Raw genomic sequence first — 18,159 nt, 5'->3', positions numbered from 1 at the left:
GCACATGGGATAGGAGAGGTTGGCACAACACGAGCGCGATACTATCCCGTCCCAACATGAGAGGATTGATAGTGAGTCATGAGCCGCTCATTAACATCGATGTAAACTTTAGCCCAAGCCCAACACGAGCACGTCACGCAAGACCGTCTTATAATCCGCTCAACTTTAACCAAAAACTAATACTTCATAAATTTTAGAAAGAAAATCCGCTGCATGTGAATTAAGACATGTGTAGGTCGCTTTATTCAAAACTTGGCAAAGCCCTTGCCCCACACCATGTTGGCACAACATCAATTTCAAAATTTTCCCTAAACCCGCACAAGGCCCCTCTAGAGTAGCCTTACTTGTGGTCCGTATAACCTAAACCCGGCCCGTGCACCTCTCTAGTTTGGGTTGTGACTCGAGGAAAAAATCATTGAATAGTGGTTAGCAAAATTAAAAAGTGGGAAGAACGTGGTGATATATGGCGCTCGCACGATCTCCCTTAGTGGCTTCAGCCCCACAACGACCGAAATCCACCCAAACAATCCCCCTTTACCTTACTAAGTTACTTCTGAGTCCTCGCTTCCAAGTTCCAAGTCTTGCGAGAGGAAGCGCACTTTCAAAATTCTGCAAAGATCCTCGTCAACTTCCACCCACTCAACTGCAGCCATGAGCAATGAATAGTACACTCCTCTATCTATCTCTCTCTCTCTTTCTTGACTTTTACTTTATGCTCACATTGTTATTGAAATCAATTTTGAAACTTTGGCAGCGATTATTTGTTCAAGCTGTTGCTAATTGGTGATTCATCTGTTGGAAAATCATGCCTTCTTCTAAGATTTGCAGTATGTTTGACTTTCATATGGCTTCCTTAATTTTTCATTCCCAACTTTTTTTCACCAAGTAATTTCAATGTTTTCTGAGTTTTTTTTGTTTTGTTTTTGTTTTCAGGATGATTCTTATGTTGACAGCTACATCAGTACAATTGGGGTTGATTTTGTGAGTCTCTTTCTCTAATTATGTTATTGTCATTGTAATTTTAGTTGGGTCATTGGGTATATGACGTCATAATTTTCTATGATTTTCATTTTCTGTGCTTTTGCAGAAAATTAGGACCGTGGAATTGGATAGCAAGACTGTAAAGCTACAAATTGTGAGTCCAATATCTTGTTTTCATCCACCAATTTTCTTTTTATTTGTCAATTTCATAAATGCATGTATATAATTCATGGGTTACACTTTATTTTGACGGTCAAAAGTCTGAAATTTTGATGTCATTTACTCATTTCTATGTTTCTGCTCACAATATAAGACATAGGTTGGTTTTAAAGGAAAAAAAAGAAAAGTAGATTGAGCTTCTTTTGCAGCTCCAACTTATACATCCTCGTTTTTTAATACTTGCAACATCGAAACGTATGCTGAAGGACAAGGACAATGAGAGGAGAGAGATAAAAACAAAACTCCATGGGCTAGGCGAAAAATGTCAACATCGCAAGTAAAACAATTGTTGCTGAAATGGAAAATGTTGCAAGTATTAAAAAATTGGAGAAAGTATATGATGACCTTTTGGACTAGAATATTAAGGGAAGAAGAAGTTCCCTAAAGTGAATAGAATGGGCAAAGAATCTGCAACTCAGATTTGTTTTTCTCCGATCTCAATAACTGAATGATTCTAAATATAACATAGGTCCATAACAATGTCAGGGAGAATAATGTCAATTTTTGGTGGAATCAATTAAACCATTGATGACAGTCATATTTTCAACTTACATAAGAGTAAATTAATACATCATGATATTTCGGACAGTTTACAGGGCATTTCTTGTTTTGTCATTTGCTTTAATCTTCGATTTTTTTTGGTGTCAGATTTACCTGTTCATAATTTTCTTATATGAAAAATTGTTTCATGTCTCGAGATTTTAGATTGTGTTATGGAACTGTTTAGCTACTTTTATGCTCATGCCTATTGCCTTAGTTACTGATTAACAATAATTTATCATCTCTGAATAGTTTTTCTGGTTGTGTGTGTATTGTCAGTGGGATACTGCGGGGCAGGAGCGATTCCGGACCATTACAAGCAGTTATTATCGAGGAGCACATGGAATTATCGTAAGAAATATTTTTGAAATGTCTGTTGTCATTAGCTAAAACCCTGCTGTCCTTTCTCCGCGAAAGGACTAGTTAGACAGGATGGGGAGAGAGATTTTCAATTTTGATTGAAATCAGCTTTCTTGGAAGTATCAACTGCATGGTTGTGTGACAAAAAATTTATTGTTAGATTCACATCGTGTCTCTTTTTATCTGGATGCTTTATTTTGCTACCCTCAATGTGTTTGTAAATTTAAAATATCTGAAGCACTAGTGCTTCATATATTGGTTGGTCGTAGACTCATATTGCCATATTTGGTTTATAGGCTAGAGCTGCTTATTTTGCATGTATAATTTGTCTGTTTTGTTTATTTAGTGATGAGAAGATTGCTCTTAAATCTTAATTGTTCTCTCAATTATAGTTATTCATATCTACAATCTTATCTTTATACTCTTTTGATAGCGCACCCACCGTTCTTCAAGCTATCGTATTTTAAAGCATAATTGTTAGTCAATATGTGTTATTCTTTACCACTCCATTCCTTTTGAAACTAAGCTTGGGAGTTATCCAGATGAACCTTGGGCAAGAAAGTTGCTCTTTTTTTTTTTTTTCTATTTCCTGATAATAAATTTCATTTATGAACTCAAAGACTATTTATGTATCAGTATTTGTTGTTATAATTTTTGTTTCTTTTATTTAAGCTCTTTCAATTTTGTAAGTTGATCTGAATAGTGGATGTCACTAAGGGTTGCCTTTTATTCTTTTGATCATATAGATGCAGCAAAATCTTTTTTGTCGCAAACAAAAAGGTAATATGTGGCTAATTTTTTAAAAAAATATGAAAGATGGTTACTGAATAAAGGCTACCTCTTTTCAGCTTTCTCACCACTATGTCCCTCCGGTTTATGGGATGGTGAAGGCTGGAAATCTTAGAGGTAGTTGCCCTATAATGCTCATTTTGAAAGAACTATACCATAATAAATGTTAGCTTCTTTAATTGGCGCCTTGCAAAATACTTGCATGTAATTAAGTATAATCTGGATAAAAGTGTGGCATGAAATACTTCTCTTTTGTTAATCATGAGAGTGTACTAGGAAGTGTTTTGAATTTGAGTTCCCTTTGGCTCTTATATTTCTCTATCCTTTTCCTTTATGTCTTTATCCATTTTCATTTGTTTTGTGTTTGGTGTTTCCTTTATAGCATTGTCATTTTAAGGTATTAGAAAACATTCTACTTTTACTACTTCAGCATCTTTCATGCCAAAGAAATTTCATTGTAATTTTGTCTCAGATTGTCTATGATGTCACGGAGATGGAGAGCTTCAACAATGTTAAGCAGTGGTTAAATGAGATTGATAGATATGCAAATGAATCAGTTTGCAAGCTTCTAGTAGGTAATAAATGCGATTTAGTGGAGAACAAGGTGGTGGACACTCAAATGGGACAGGTAAGATTGCCCCTCTGTACTTGAAGCTGATCTTGCAGTTAAGCTCTTATATTGTTTCATCGTAGTTCTTGACAATGAGGAATGATGTTTAATGTGTGTGTTTGTACATTAATAAGTTGAGGTTATAATATAACCACCGGCCATTCTGGAGCTAATGTTTAATAAAGATTCCTGACATGGTCTCTAATTTTTTTTTTTTTTACAAAAACTCGATGTTTATTGACCGCCTTGAATTACATTCCTTTTTTAGTTGTTGATTCCTATCCTCTTGCCAATTAATCAGGCTTTGGCTGATGAACTTGGGATTCCTTTCCTTGAGACAAGTGCTAAAGATGCAATTAACGTCGAGCAGGCTTTCTTGACAATGGCTGGTGAAATCAAGAAAAAGTGAGTGGGCTGAAATTTTTGCTTGCTCCGTGCTGCATTTACATGTGTTTGTGTTTGGATTCCTTTCATTGCTTGTGATATTCAGTTTCACTATTTTTTCTCCTGATAGCTAAACTTGGTTCGTTGAGTTGAAAGTTTAACTATTTAAGAGTTTGCTAGGAAGTAGGAACTCTTGTCTAGTGTCCTTAGGCATGCTCCTTTGTTCTAATTTGTTCAAAAAATTATTTTAAAAAGCTTTTGGTCTGTGTTGTTAGTAGGAAATTATGTGCTTAGAACCTTGAGAGTGATCAAATTGGAATTGAACTAACTTTCGGTGGTTAAGTTGCTTATAGTTGTGCTTTATGTGCTGTTTAGAGTTTATACCATGATGTTTGTAGCTCCTCAGTTGTCAGACTTGGGGTTCTGCTACATATCATGCATACACCTACACCTTAATCCATTTTATAGTCTTTCGTTTAACCCTTGTAATATATATGAAGGGCACATGTAGAGTTACTGAACTAGGAGATCTTAGGTTTTCTGTATCATGCTCCAAAGACTCCATCTCATAGCTAAAGTCCTATTGCCGTCTATAACGAGGAGAATGCATCAGGCTCGTGCTTTTCATGCAGCAAAACTTAACAAGAATACCAAAGCCTTAATCCCAAAAGAGAGGGTCGGCTGCAATACATGTGGGTATAAATTTCTGTACAGGTTGAAATCCACCCCATAAATCTCACTGTTGCACCACCTGGGAAAAATCCCCAGCATATTATGTGGGTCATGATTTCTTCTTGATGCATGCACTGCTTCCATTATTCCCCATAAGATAGACTGATTATTATACGGGTTCTGAACTGTGCAGGGTCGCTCACCAGCCTGCTGCCAAGAAATCAACAGGCACTGTTCCGATCAAGGGACAGCCAATCCAGCAGAAGAGCAGTTGTTGCACTTGAAAGCGCTCATTTTTCTGCATCGTCTCTTTATACTATGTTGATCTTGTTGCTCTATCTACTATAAACCTGTTAATTATTCTATCAAGGGATCTAAGTACTTACAAATGTATGCTTTCTTGAACTCGTGTATCTATTTGAGGTGTGCTCCCTAGGTTGGCCGGTGCAATTCAATGCAATATGTAGTGGAAAGTTCTCGTGATTTTCTTCAGCCGACTATGATTACTGCACTACATAGCATCAAATATATATCATACTTCTTTTTCTTGTGGCATCGGAAAGAATGTCAGAAAGTGTAGAGTAGTAGATGAAAGGTCTCTTCTGGAGGCATTAGCCGTCTTGTGAGTTGCAGCAACTGGCGTCAATGTAGGTGCTCGCCTTAGTAAACAGCCATTGGCCTCGGTAAATAATACTTCAATGGTCCATTGTGTTCCCTCTAAAATCTAGGCAAGAGTAGAACCAGTGTAAATTTTTACCATGGCAATAAATTGATATTTCCTTCATTACATTTGAAAAACAAGATCCCCACAATATGTAGTAGTGTTCATAAAACAATAGAAATTGAAAAATTGTACCAAAAGCCGGTCTATATGGGTAGTCATCAACTCGCCGCACTGTTAAAAAAAAGTTTTAATCGTATGATTATCGAATAGATAAAAAAGTTTTAACGGCATGTATATCGAATCGATAAAAATAACGGTTAAACGATACAATTATGGTTATGATTTTTGAATATACGGTTAATAGAAAAATCAGAATATTTTTTTTCTTTATATAATTGTTGTGAAACATTTTTTAACAACTATAATAATTTTCATATTTATTACTAAGTAACAACAATAAGAGGAAGTATGTGATTGTTTGCAAAGTTACTATTAATATAAATACTATAATTAGGGAATGACGTGAATTTTTAGTGTTAATTATGTTTTCCAATGGATTTATTATCCACTTTTTTTAAATACATTTTATATTAGAATATATATAGTTCTAAATTATATGAACAAAAAATAGAAAACACATATGTACAATAAGTAAAATATAATAGTATAGCTTTTATAAAGGTTATAGTTAACTGGAAAACAATATCGAAGAAACGGTTAACCGTTAGGTGCTAACCGGTGTAAACGATTACGGTTCCCAAGAAGAGCGAACCGAAACTTTGAGACCAAACCAAAAACGTCGTTTCAGGACGGTTAACCGTCCTTAAATATGATACCGAGACAACAATAAAGTGGTCTAGACTGATAGATTATGAAAGTAATATTTTGTAAATATTGTTATTGATGTATATCTTCATGTATATCTCTTATTATATCTAACACCCGACCCATACGAAGTCGAGTATATCATCACGAATGAGTATCCAGGGTCAACAACTGTCCTCAATAACTATCACATGTTCTTCCGCCGCATTTTGTCCTCACTTATGCATTATTACATACACTCCCACTTGAGGACAACAACGCACTCATTGCGCCTTGTTATTTCCCTAGGAACACTACAAGAGGGGGGGGGGGTGAATTGTATGTGTAGAAATAAACGTAACTTTTTGCGGAAATTTAAACTTAAACAAATAAACAAGCCAGAGGAACACAAGGGATTTTTACAAGGAAAAACTTCTTGGGCCCAACAAGAAGAAACAACCTCGACCACTAGGGATTTTAAACTCAACTCTTTCACCAATTAGGCCAAACAACTTTGTTACAACCTAATTCTATTCTCGAGCCACACCTTGAGTTCCTAAACTCAAGTTCCTGAGCCACTGTTCCCTTAACAGTAGTTCCTCTTAACTTCACTCGAAGTTTTCTCACTCTTACTAGCTTTACTCATAGCTTCTCTCTTACAGAACTTCACTCAAAGTCCCCTTACCCCAAAAACCAAAATACAATTGATCGAAATAAGCTTAATGGAATTAGAGTAAGAAAGCAAAGAACAAATGGCTATTATGAAAGAATGAAGGCACTGACACTTAATTAGTTAAACTCACTTAATTACTTAGTCAGACACACTTTGAAACTTATTTAGACTTCAATATTTATAGTGACAAACATATAGAACATGGGAATTAAAATCGAGTTCATGTTAAATCCATTATCCCATGATGTTCCTTCCCTTAAGGAACACGTTCCTTAACATATCCCATGATCCCATGATCTCTTTTTGGACGTGGACATGTTTTAGCCACTGCTCCTAAAGATTAGGAGTTTCTTGAGCTTTATCCGAAAATCAGTTAACTTTAAAACAGATTTAAAACTGAATTTTAATCTTTAAGAAAATATTATCTTTTAAATAAAATCCTCTTAAAAATCGGATAATTATTTTCTTATCTTTTTCGAAAAACAAAATTTTTTCTAAAAAGTTCTTCTATTAAAACTGATTTTTACTTAGATAAAAACGGTTTCCTATTATTTAGGCGGCATGACTTACTCAACTTCATAATCGAACCGTTATACTGCTTCAAGCCTAAGTCTAGTTCCTTTAACAGATTCGTATAGTGCCATTTAGTTTGTTCCTTACATCGGAAAAAACTCTCATTCTCAAATAAGACTACCAATGTTCCTTACCATCCTTACTTGTTCCTTTTACAATGGAACTAGAAAATAAAACGCCTTGCTTTTATTCTTCTTGATCCAATGCTGCTCCAGTATCACTTTTGGGAAACATCTTCACTTAGCCTTCGAAATCCTTACTTGACTTCTTCCTTGATTTAGTATTCTCTTTGTTCCTTTCAATGATACCTTAGAAAATCATACACTTAAATAACTCATTAGTTCACTACTTAGTTTGCATCTTTGTTTCTTTGTCATCATCAAAACTAGGGTTCAACAATTTTCCCCTTTTTGATGATGACAACAAAGGTACAAACTAAGGAAATAACAAATAATATAAGTGAATGAAAAGATAAAACAATAAAGCAGAAAATGAAAAATAAAACAAAATTAAGTAACCTACTTAATGTTTGAATTTTGATTTTTCATTTACCTTAAACTATTTTTGATTTTTCATTTACCTTAACCTATTTTTGATTTTTCATTTACCTTAACCTATTTTTGATTTTTCATTTACCTTAACCTATTTTTGATTTTTCATTTACCTTAGCTTTTGATTTTTTATTTACAGTTTGTTCCTTAAATTTTTTTCCCCTTTGTCATCCTCAAAAAGAGTAGACTCTGCGTGAAGTTATAAATTGGTTGTAAGACCTTAAGACCATAAGCAAGCACCAATTTTGGTTAAGTTAGAATTGCAAAGGATAAACTTGCTCAAACAGCAATCACAGAATACTAGCCATTCCAAGGAAGAAATTATGCACAAATAATCACAAACACAGACATAATAGCAAAAGTCATTTTTATATAGCACTTGTTCCAAAAAAAACAAAGAAAGAAAAAGAAAAGAAACTAAACAACAGTCTTGTTCCTCGAAAGGGAAACATGAACTAAGAACTAAGAAAGGGGAGGGGAATTGTGTTCCTCAACAACTTCTTCTTCTACCACATCCTCCAGTTTCTTCATCACTTCACCATGGTTTTCACCAACCTTCTTCTGCAAACTTTCAAGGGCGAGGGCCATTGTCTCCATTTTCTTCTGTTGTTCAACCACCGTATCACTTAGAACTTTCATCAAACCCAACATTTTATCAGTTTTGTCATCCAACGTCCAGTGAAGGTGATTACAAAATTTTATCATGTGTTGTGCAGGAAGACAAACTTCGTTAACCCAGCCACAATCATCCGAAGGAACTTGTTCCTCACCTTTGGAACCAGAGGCATTAGGAGGTTTTGGTGGAGGAACTGGGGTAGACTTATTTGTAGTCCCATCAGTTCCTGGAGTAGAAGCAGATGGTGAGGTGGTGTAAATGGGAGGAAGAAAAGGTGGTGGTGGTGGAAGATATGTAGAGGTGGTAGAAAAGGGGTTAGGTCCAGTCAACTCATCCTTAATCTGTTCAAAACCGGAAGGAACAGAAAAGGATGAGGGAGAGATAGAGGATAGTTTGGTGAGAGGAACAGAAAGCTTTGGAGATGATGGTGGGGTGGGTTCCTTGAGAGAGTGGTGTTCCTGTTCCTCCACATCAGAAAGGACTAAAGGTGAGTCCTTGTTGGAAGGAACAGAAGCAGAAAGAGCAATTTTCAATCTAGTGCTCTGCCTCACTCTCTTAGGAACAGGAGGGGTAGGCTTTTTGGCAATGTGTTTGCGCCTCTTTGGTTGAGGTTCCTTTGGTGTAGGAATTGGTTCCTCCAGAATAACATCTTCCAGTTCCTCAACAACTACCCTAGGCAGTTTCCTCTTGCTAGAGGAACTGGGAGCTGTTCTCCCTTAAGTGAGTACTCCCTCTTGGACAGAGAGGTCCAATCCATTAAGACTTTTCTCATTCAAGATATTTCCCTGCTTAACTCCTAAAGTGGGCCAACCAATAAGTTTAACTTCAAAATGATGAAGGAGGGATGTAATCAAGGCGCCATAACCAACAACGCAGTTGTTTTCTATACAGTGGGTAAGGTGTTGTATAAACAGAGAGGGAAAGTTGATTTGTATGTGGTGATCTAAACAGAACATATAACACATATCTAAGAGACCCACTTCATTCCTCTTTTCAGTGCGACGAATGAGTGCTCTCCATACCAAATTGAACAGGACTTTGTGAAGTGGAGAGAGTAGGTTATGGTTTAATTTGTTCTGAGCAGCAGTTCACAACAAGAATGTCACCCTTTTCCGTCCGCAAAAATCGGACGCTAAAAACGCGGGATCGGACGCTAAAGTTATTAGCGTCCGTCAACGGACGCTAAAAGGCTGATGCAAAACCCCTAGTCGCTAATTCTTCGATTAGCGTCCGCTAAGCGGATGCTAAAAATTTAGCGTCCGACTTCAGAGACGGACGCTATTTAGCATCCGACTTTATAGTCAGACGCTAATTAGCGTCCGACTTTAGAGTTTAGCGTCCGCCTCTAGAGTCGGATGCTAAACTCTAAAGTCGGACGCTAATTAGCGTCTGAATATAAAGTCGGATGCTAAATTTGAAATTTTAGACGGTAATTCTCTTTCTTTTTTTTCAAATGTAATGTTCCAGGCTGGTATTTGTATGGTGCAATGTTGAGACCTGTTAGTAACCACTTTTCATTGGTTATTGTGTTGGGTCAGACTTGTCACTATCAAATATAATAATGCAAATTTAGAGGAAAAATTATAATTATTATTATATGTAATAAAAGTAATTACAATATAAATAGAAATGATAAATCAAAATTTGTGAATAATTTACAACCTTACTTAAATAAATAATAACAAAAAATCTATCTAATACATTAGAAAGAAATCATTTCTTCTTCAATATACAAATTTTAAATTTTCAATCTTCAACCTTTCCAAAGCCATCCTATCAAACCTAAACAAACCTGCAAAAGAAAAAAAAAATCACAATTAGTACAATATTTACTATATTAAAGTCATAAATATCCTCACATACTATAAATATTATCAAATAAAAAATGTACCTGCATTAATAGGAACACTGCTCCAACAGCCATGGCCATGTTGAAGAATGTAATTTCTTAGATTTTGATCTTCTTCAGGTGATCGACCATAAACCTTTTCTATGCTTTGTTTTGTCCAATGATTTGTAGCTGAAACCGCCAACAAGAAACATCTATTGCCAAGTGAATCATCTCGCAACACCCCCATGAGCATAACTTCTACAAGAATTCGCATTATATTTGTATATGCCATGTCATAGAGGTAGCCCAAACAACAACATTCTCAGAGAGACACCTCTCTTGTAGAGAAGAGATAGAAAAGGATAAGATAGAGCTTTTCTATTTCAAGTAGGATTTCTATCCAGCGGATGTAGATTCCAGGACACAATCCTCTGGCAATGAAAGAAATATACCTGTTCTAGTTTTGTTTAAATGCATGGATCATATATGAACAAACTCATTAAAGAGCACTATCTGAAGGACTCGAATATCATCATGCTACTAAGCAATACCTCAGTTGTGTCTAGTCTGAACATACAACATTATATCTGATAAATCACTCTTTGTTAAAACAATTTAAAGTGCTCAACCTCTCCAAACGACTATTATCAGCATATTTGCATCAACCACTCAGTGCACCCTCCAAGAGGAAATAATGAATCTGCACTACCTTACTGATTTGATCCCATTCATAAAAGATATATACATGTGCACCAAGTCAATCATCACCTCTAGCAACAACCATTTGATATTTACAGATTCCTAACTCAAAATCTAGTGATTCCCTTCAACTTAACAGAATGTAAAATCTATAAACACATTATAGATCTGTATACAAATAACTTACATATTTGATGAATTTCTGTTCACATTATAAAAGAACAGATTTGGAAACATACACATTGGCCATCCCAAACCTGAAAAGTGAATCAACCCTTAAATCAAGAACAAGTAAACGACCCTCTCGGCGTCAGTTAGCGATTGGATGTTTCCCAAATAGACAATCTTTAGCATATGGCACAGTTGAGCTAATTGTGATGAATTAAAGTGATCTTATCAATAAGCCGACTGCAACTACATATAACTACTTTGAATAGAAAGGTTACTAATTCATCGATAAACATCGAATAATTTCACAACCAGCATTACAGTACTAGCTGATAATAATCACCAAACTTCATCTATATATACAGACAGATGCAATCATACAACAAATGGGACATTAAACATCAATGTTCATAAAATCATATATTTTCATAATTAAACACTTCATAAAAGAATAAGTAAGTTGAAGTTATGATTATTTCTCTGAAAACCTAGAAAAGACCAAAAGAAAAAGGTCATTTGAAAGGAGAGAATAAAGAAGAGCGAAGAAACATACGAGCTGATAAATAGCCTTAGGAAAGAGATGGAGATGATATCCGCCATTGTAGGAGGAAAAATTAGCTTTTGAATCGAAGTGAAAATGCGCTAGAACTTTCCGATCGGGCAACGGTTTCAGTAGCAGTTCTTCATTGAACTCTTCTTTTTGTGCTTGTTCACTGGCAACAAAAAGTGAGGCGGGTGAGACGAAGAAGTAGATTAATAGGAGAGAGAAAATCCATTTTGATTCTGCCATTGATGAGTTCTCCATAGGACCTGTCGAGTGCAAGTAGAAGAAGATGACGATGAAACCCTAACCCAAAGGCCCACCCAACCGAACCCCCACACGAGCCGGAAAGCACCACCATCCCCGAACAACCCCACGAACAGACCCACCCAAATCAAAACAACAGATCCAAAAACCCAAACTCAAACAACAGCGAAAACGAAGATCCAAAAACAAAACTGAAAACAAAAATTCAAAAACTAAAAATTTAAAACAAAAATGAAAATTCAAAAAACGAAAATTAAGAAACTGAAAATTTAAAAAGCGAAAATTAAAAATTGAAAATTGAAAAACGGAAATCCAAAAACAAAAATTTAGAAACGAAAATTGAAAAATGAAAATCCAAAAACTGAGAATTCAAAAACTGATAATCCAAAAATGAAAATTCAAACGACAACTAAAAATAAAATAAAATATACCTGATAAAGAAGCGGCGGTGATACTTGAAGACGGCGATGATGCTCAGCAACCAACTGAACAAAACCCTAACCACAACCAACTGAACAAAAATACCGAGAATTGAGTGAGAGAAATAACGAAATACCAGATCTGAGGAAAATGAATTGAGTGAGAGAGAGAATTGAGTGAGAGAGAGTTGAGTGAGAGGATTTTATTTCTTATTGAGGACAATTGGACGGTTTGGTCGATTGAGTTGGCAAGACCAATAAATTAGCATCTGTCAAACAGACGCTAATTTACTTAACGGACGCTAATTAGTGTCCGTTTCTGTAAACGGACGCTAATTAGCGTCTGTTTAAAAGAACGGACGCTAAAAAACAAGAAATCAGACGCTAATCTGCGTCTGTTATATATCAGACGCTAATTTTAATTTTACCGTCCACTTATACTGTCGGACGCTAAATGCAGACGCTAAAATGGCGGATTCTTGTTGTGGTTCCTCCAAATATTTCAACAATTTTATCCTGAGGAAAATTAGGGAAAGAAACAGTTCATTTCCTTTTAAAATACAAATCTGTTCCTTGGCAAGGAACTTCCCAAACTTTTCCCAATGTTTCTTGATTAAAATTAATTTTCTTCCCCCTAACTTCAGTTGTGCAAAGACCATCAGTGTTGGTAAAATTCGCACAGAATTCATCCATTGCTAAAGGAACAAGTGCATTGTTAAAAGCATATTCAAAGAGGAATTCCATACCCTGTTCCTTTGGAATGTTTGTTAATTCATTAAATTTCACATTATTTGCCCATTCTAGATCTACGCAAAAATCTAACACATACCGTGATTCGCTTCTTTCAACCCGTTTCTTTGAAGAAGAAGTAACAGTTCCTTTGAAAGGAACATGAGTGATTTCTTCTTCCCCCTGAGTTTGTTCCGGGGACTCTTCTTCATCATCCTCCCCTATTAACTTCCTTCTTCGCATACTCCTTCTTGGAGATTCTAATTTTTTCTCATTAATGGGTGTTTCTTGATTTTGTTCAATTTCAAAGGTTTTGGTAGGATAAGGAGAGTTTTCCATTTTAGTGGAGTTGGGAGTTTTTGAGGTTGGAAAAGGAGAATTTCGTGAGGTTTTTGCCATGATGTGAAGTAGGATTGGGATTTTATGGTTTGTGAAGAGGTGTGAGGAGTTTCGTTAATGGCGAAGATGAAGAGTTTAAGGAACACGGTTTCTAGAAAGATGAATTAAAGAGGGAAGGGGATGCATGAACAGTGTTTTGTACATGCGGGAAAAAATAAACAATAAAAAAGAAAAAAAAAAACGAAAAGAATGATAAATGAGAATCAAGATTTAATTAAATTGATTCCTATATTTTGGGATTTTTCGGATTTTTGGATTTTTATGAGTTTTAATTTTTGAAAGAAAATAAATGCTAAGGAACTTGTGCTATAGGAACAACTAATGCTACATATCAATGTCTTCATATCATGCATGTTTCTTACCTTAGGAACAGTAAGGGGAGTATTATGTGACATTTGTGAGTTGTTTAATTCCTTTGAATTCATGTTTATGTTTTGTAACATTCCAATTTGCAATGGTCTTAGGCAATTAAACACAATTATTTTAGCACACAAAGTCACTCAAATTATTCAGACATGGGGGAATGAATAGGAACAATCACTTAATTTTTATTAACCTAACTCAAGCCTTAATTTTTCATATCTATCTCTTTGCAAAGGCTTAGTTAGTATATCAGCAATCTGATTCTCAGTTTGACAAAACTCAAGTTTAATCAAACCTTTTTCAACATTTTCTTTAAAAAGTGATGTCTGATATGTATATGCTTTAACTCTGAATGATGCACTGGATCTTTAGAAATACTAATAGCACTTGTATTATCACAATAAATAGGAACACAATCAAAGTTTATTCCATAGTCACTAAGTTGTTGTTTTATCCAAAGCATTTGAGAGCAACATGCAGCAGCTGCTACATATTCTGCTTCAGCAGTGGATAAAGCAACTGTGTTTTGTTTCTTGGTACTCCAAGAAACTAAACTATGACTAAGGAATTGTGCCATACCTGAGGTGCTTTTCCTATTTACAAGATCTCCAGCATAATCTGCATCTGCATATCCTTTTAGCTCGAATGTATCACTTCTTGGATAGTAGAGTCCAAGATCATCTGTTCCTTTAAGATATCTAAGAATTCTCTTCACGCAGTAGGTGAGACTCCTTTGGATTTGCTTGAAATCTAGCACACAAACCAACACTGAAAGCTATGTCTGGACGACTAGCAGTTAGATACAAAAGTGAACCAATCATTCCTCTATATTTTGTTTGATCAACACTTGTTCCTATGGAGTCTTCATCTAATCTAGTTGAAGTTCCCATAGGAGTGTGATTTATCTTTGAGTTTTCGAGGCCATATTTCTTTAATAGTTCCTTTATGTATTTTTGTTGGTGAACAATTATTCCCTTTTCAGTTTGTTTGATTTGTATCCAAGAAAGAAATTTAACTCACCCATCATACTCATTTCAAATTCATTACTCATGAGACTTGAGAATTCTTTGCACAATGTTTCATTGTAGCTCCGAATATGATGTCATCAACATATATTTGAACAAGCAAAATGTCAGTTCCTTTAGATTTTAGGAACAAGGTTTTATCAACCTTTCCTCTTTTAAAATTGTTTTCTAAAAGGAACTTTGATAATCTCTCATACCATGATCTAGGTGCTTGTTTTAACCCATAAAGAGCTTTATCAAGCTTGTAGACATAACTTGGGAGATTATTATTTTCAAAGCCAGGGGGTTGTTCAACATATACATCTTCATTTAGATAGCCATTTAAAAATGCACACTTAACATCCATTTGATATAATTTAAATCCCATGTAAGCAGCAAATGCAATTAAAATTCTAATGGCTTCTAATCTAGCTACAGGAGCAAAGGTTTCTTCATAATCTATTCCTTCTTGTTGATTATAACCTTTTACTACAAGTCTAGCTTTGTTCTATAATGGTTCCATATTCATCTAGTTTGTTTCTAAACACCCATTTTGCCAATTACTTTTTGTTGTTTAGATGAGGGAACTAGATGCCATACCTTGTTTCTTTCAAACTCATTTAATTCAGCTTGCATGCAGTAATCCAATCAGAGTCAGTTAAGGCTTCTTCATGATTTCTTGGTTCCATCATTGATAGGAACGCATGAAATGCACAAAAGTTCCTTAACTGAGATCTAGTTTGCGTACCTTTGGATATGTCGCTGATTATAAGTTCCATCGGATATGACTTTTGTAGTTTCCAAGGTTTTGGTTGAAACTCTCTTATAGGAACATGTTGTTCCTCATGAGTTCCTTGAGTAGATGAGGAACTCTGATCAGTTGTTCCTCTGTTAGCCTCGGTGGACTCAGTTCCTTCATTTGAGGAACAGAGCATCTTCTCCTCCTTGAGGAACAGGAACATCATTGATGTATTATTTTCAATTCTCGTTCCTTTCCTCTTTACTTCTTCTTCTTCTTTGAATCTGCATTTTTCTCACTTGGTTGTACAACCCAATCTCATAGTCATCAACCTGTATGCTTGGATTTATTTGTCAGATTCATCAAAGATTACGTGAATCTTTCTTCAACACACATAGTTCTCTTGTTATATACTCTATAAGCTTTACTATGTGAGAGTATCCTAAAAATATTGCTTCATCACTCCTTGCATCAAATTTTCCAAGATTATCTTTTCCATTATTATGCACATAACATTTCACCAAATGTTCTAAAATAGTGATATTTGGTTTCTTTCCAAAATAAAGTTCATAAGGAGTTTTTTAATGATAGGTCTCATCATGGCACGATTAATTATGTGACAAGCAGTATTAACAGCTTCAGCCCAAAAGTTCCTTGGAAGTTCACTAGCAATTAACATGGTTCTAGACATTTCCTCCAAAGTTCTATTTTTCCTTTCTACAACACCATTTTGTTGTGGTGTTCTAGGGGCAGAAAAATTATGATCTAGGCCATTATCTCTGCTTAATTCAAATTTATAATTCTTTGCCATGATCTGATCTAATGTGCATTATTTTATGACCACTTAAGTGTTTGAACTCTTTTAGCAAAGACAAGGAACTCATCATAAGTTTCATCTTTACTAGTGAGAAAAATAACCCAAGTATACCTAGAGTAGTCATCTACAATACAAATACATACCTCTTTCCACTTCTGCTTTGAATTCTCATGGTCCACATAAGTCCATATGAATTAATTCTAATGGTTTAGTGGTACTTACTATCGTTTTAGATTTGAAAGAGGATCTTACTTGCTTACCTCGTGCACATGCATCACAAACTGAAATTTTACGGATGGTAATCCTAAAACAAGATCTTTCGATCTAAGTTTCTCAAGTAATGAAAAGCTAGCATGTCCTAGACGCTTGTGCCAAAGAAGTGAATCATCTTCAATAACACTAAGAAAGTTAAATTGATTTAGGAACAAGGTCAAGATCCACAATGTATGTGTTCCCTTTCCTTGTTCCTTCCAAGATAACCTTCTTAGTTTTAATGTTGATGATCAAGCATTTTTCTTTATCAAATTTTACAGTATTTCCTTGTCACAGAATTGAGAAATACTTAATAGATTATGTTTTAGACCTTCAACTAAAAATACATTTTCAATGGAGTGTAGTGGTGACTTACCAACCTTACCCATGGCAACTATGTTACCTTTCTTATTGTCACCAAATGTTACACTTCCACCTTCATAGGTTGTGAGTGAGAGAAACTTAGTTTTGTCTCCTGTCATGTGCTTGGAACAACCACTATCGAGATACCATGTGTTGTTCCCCCTCACTCCAACCTGCAAAAATCAACTAGTTGTTAGTTGTAGGAACCCCTCTTTCGTGGGTTCCTGTTCTTGACTAGGATTTGTTTTGACAACCCATTTTCTTTACTTATTTCACATTTTTCCAATCATTTCAGATTTTAGTTGACATTGATTTATGTAATGACCTACCTTTCCACAATACATACAAAATTTTACTAGGTAGATCAACATATTTTTTGTCTTGTTCCTTTTCTTGTAGTTTTCAAAACCAAGACCTTCTTTCTTTGGTCTGTGGTTTCTCAATCCACTTAGGAACCCATGTTTTGCCTCTGTTCCTTGCGACAACCAGTTCCTTTTTAAGATTCAGATCTGTTCCTTTAAAAATTTTTTCTTTATTCAAATTTTCAATCTCAGATCTGTATCCTTTCAAAGGGTTGATCTTATATCAAAGGAACTCAGAACAGGACAAACTCCTTCAAGTGTGAAATCTCTAAATTAATTAGATAATTTTCATTTTTCAAACTTTCATATATTCTTTGATTTTTAAGTTTTTATCAAATAAATCAAAGAATCTTGTTTCAACATCTGTTCTCATTTTCTTAAGCCATTCTATGTGTTCCTTGCAGACTTTAGGCTTGTTCGTTTGTTCACGTTTTTCACGTTCATCTCTACATTCAAGAATTGCATCATAAAGAAGATCATATATTTCAGCCTAGTTTTACAATCTAAGTCTGACTCAAGACCATGTTGACTTACCTCAACTTTTTCTTCATCTTCTTTTTCTCATGTTTGCCATGAGGCAAAGGTTTGCTGTTTCTTCAGTTTGTTGTTCCTCTCTTCTTCCGTCTCTGAATCTCCCCAAGCAGCTATCATGCTTTGCGCAATTTGCCTTAGAGAAAGGTGCCTTGATTCTTTGTTCCTTTCAGCAAATCGTTCCTTGTTCCTTTCTTTGGTTTTGTCATTTTCCCAAAGTGGACATTCCTTGATGAAGT

The 18,159-nt window shown here is 35.2% G+C and overlaps 1 protein-coding gene across 1 annotated transcript; it reads left to right on the top strand.

Annotated features, from left to right (window-relative positions):
- Positions 1–459: 459 nt before the first annotated feature.
- Positions 460–5,047, top strand: LOC104896947 (ras-related protein RABD1). Its single transcript, XM_010683733.4, has 8 exons — positions 460–665; positions 755–827; positions 934–981; positions 1,088–1,135; positions 2,020–2,091; positions 3,362–3,517; positions 3,801–3,904; positions 4,749–5,047. The coding sequence occupies exons 1-8, from the start codon at positions 652–654 to the stop codon at positions 4,837–4,839; spliced, it is 606 nt and encodes a 201-aa protein (XP_010682035.2). The 5' UTR covers positions 460–651; the 3' UTR covers positions 4,840–5,047.
- The last annotated feature ends 13,112 nt before the right edge of the window (positions 5,048–18,159 follow it).

Source organism: Beta vulgaris, chromosome 6 (assembly GCF_026745355.1).
Source record: "Beta vulgaris subsp. vulgaris cultivar EL10 chromosome 6, EL10.2, whole genome shotgun sequence".
Lineage (NCBI taxonomy): Eukaryota > Viridiplantae > Streptophyta > Magnoliopsida > Caryophyllales > Amaranthaceae > Beta > Beta vulgaris.
Note: the sequence above shows the minus strand (reverse complement) of the source record. Positions and strands in the feature narration are given on the sequence as shown.

What these genes read in the sequence shown, in the direction of transcription:
- LOC104896947 (XM_010683733.4), top strand. An exon ending in AGACTGTAAAGCTACAAATT is followed by an intron (nt 1,136 to 2,019) that starts GTGAGTCCAATA and finishes GTGTATTGTCAG; the next exon opens with TGGGATACTGCGGGGCAGGA. An exon ending in GAGGAGCACATGGAATTATC is followed by an intron (nt 2,092 to 3,361) that starts GTAAGAAATATT and finishes ATTTTGTCTCAG; the next exon opens with ATTGTCTATGATGTCACGGA.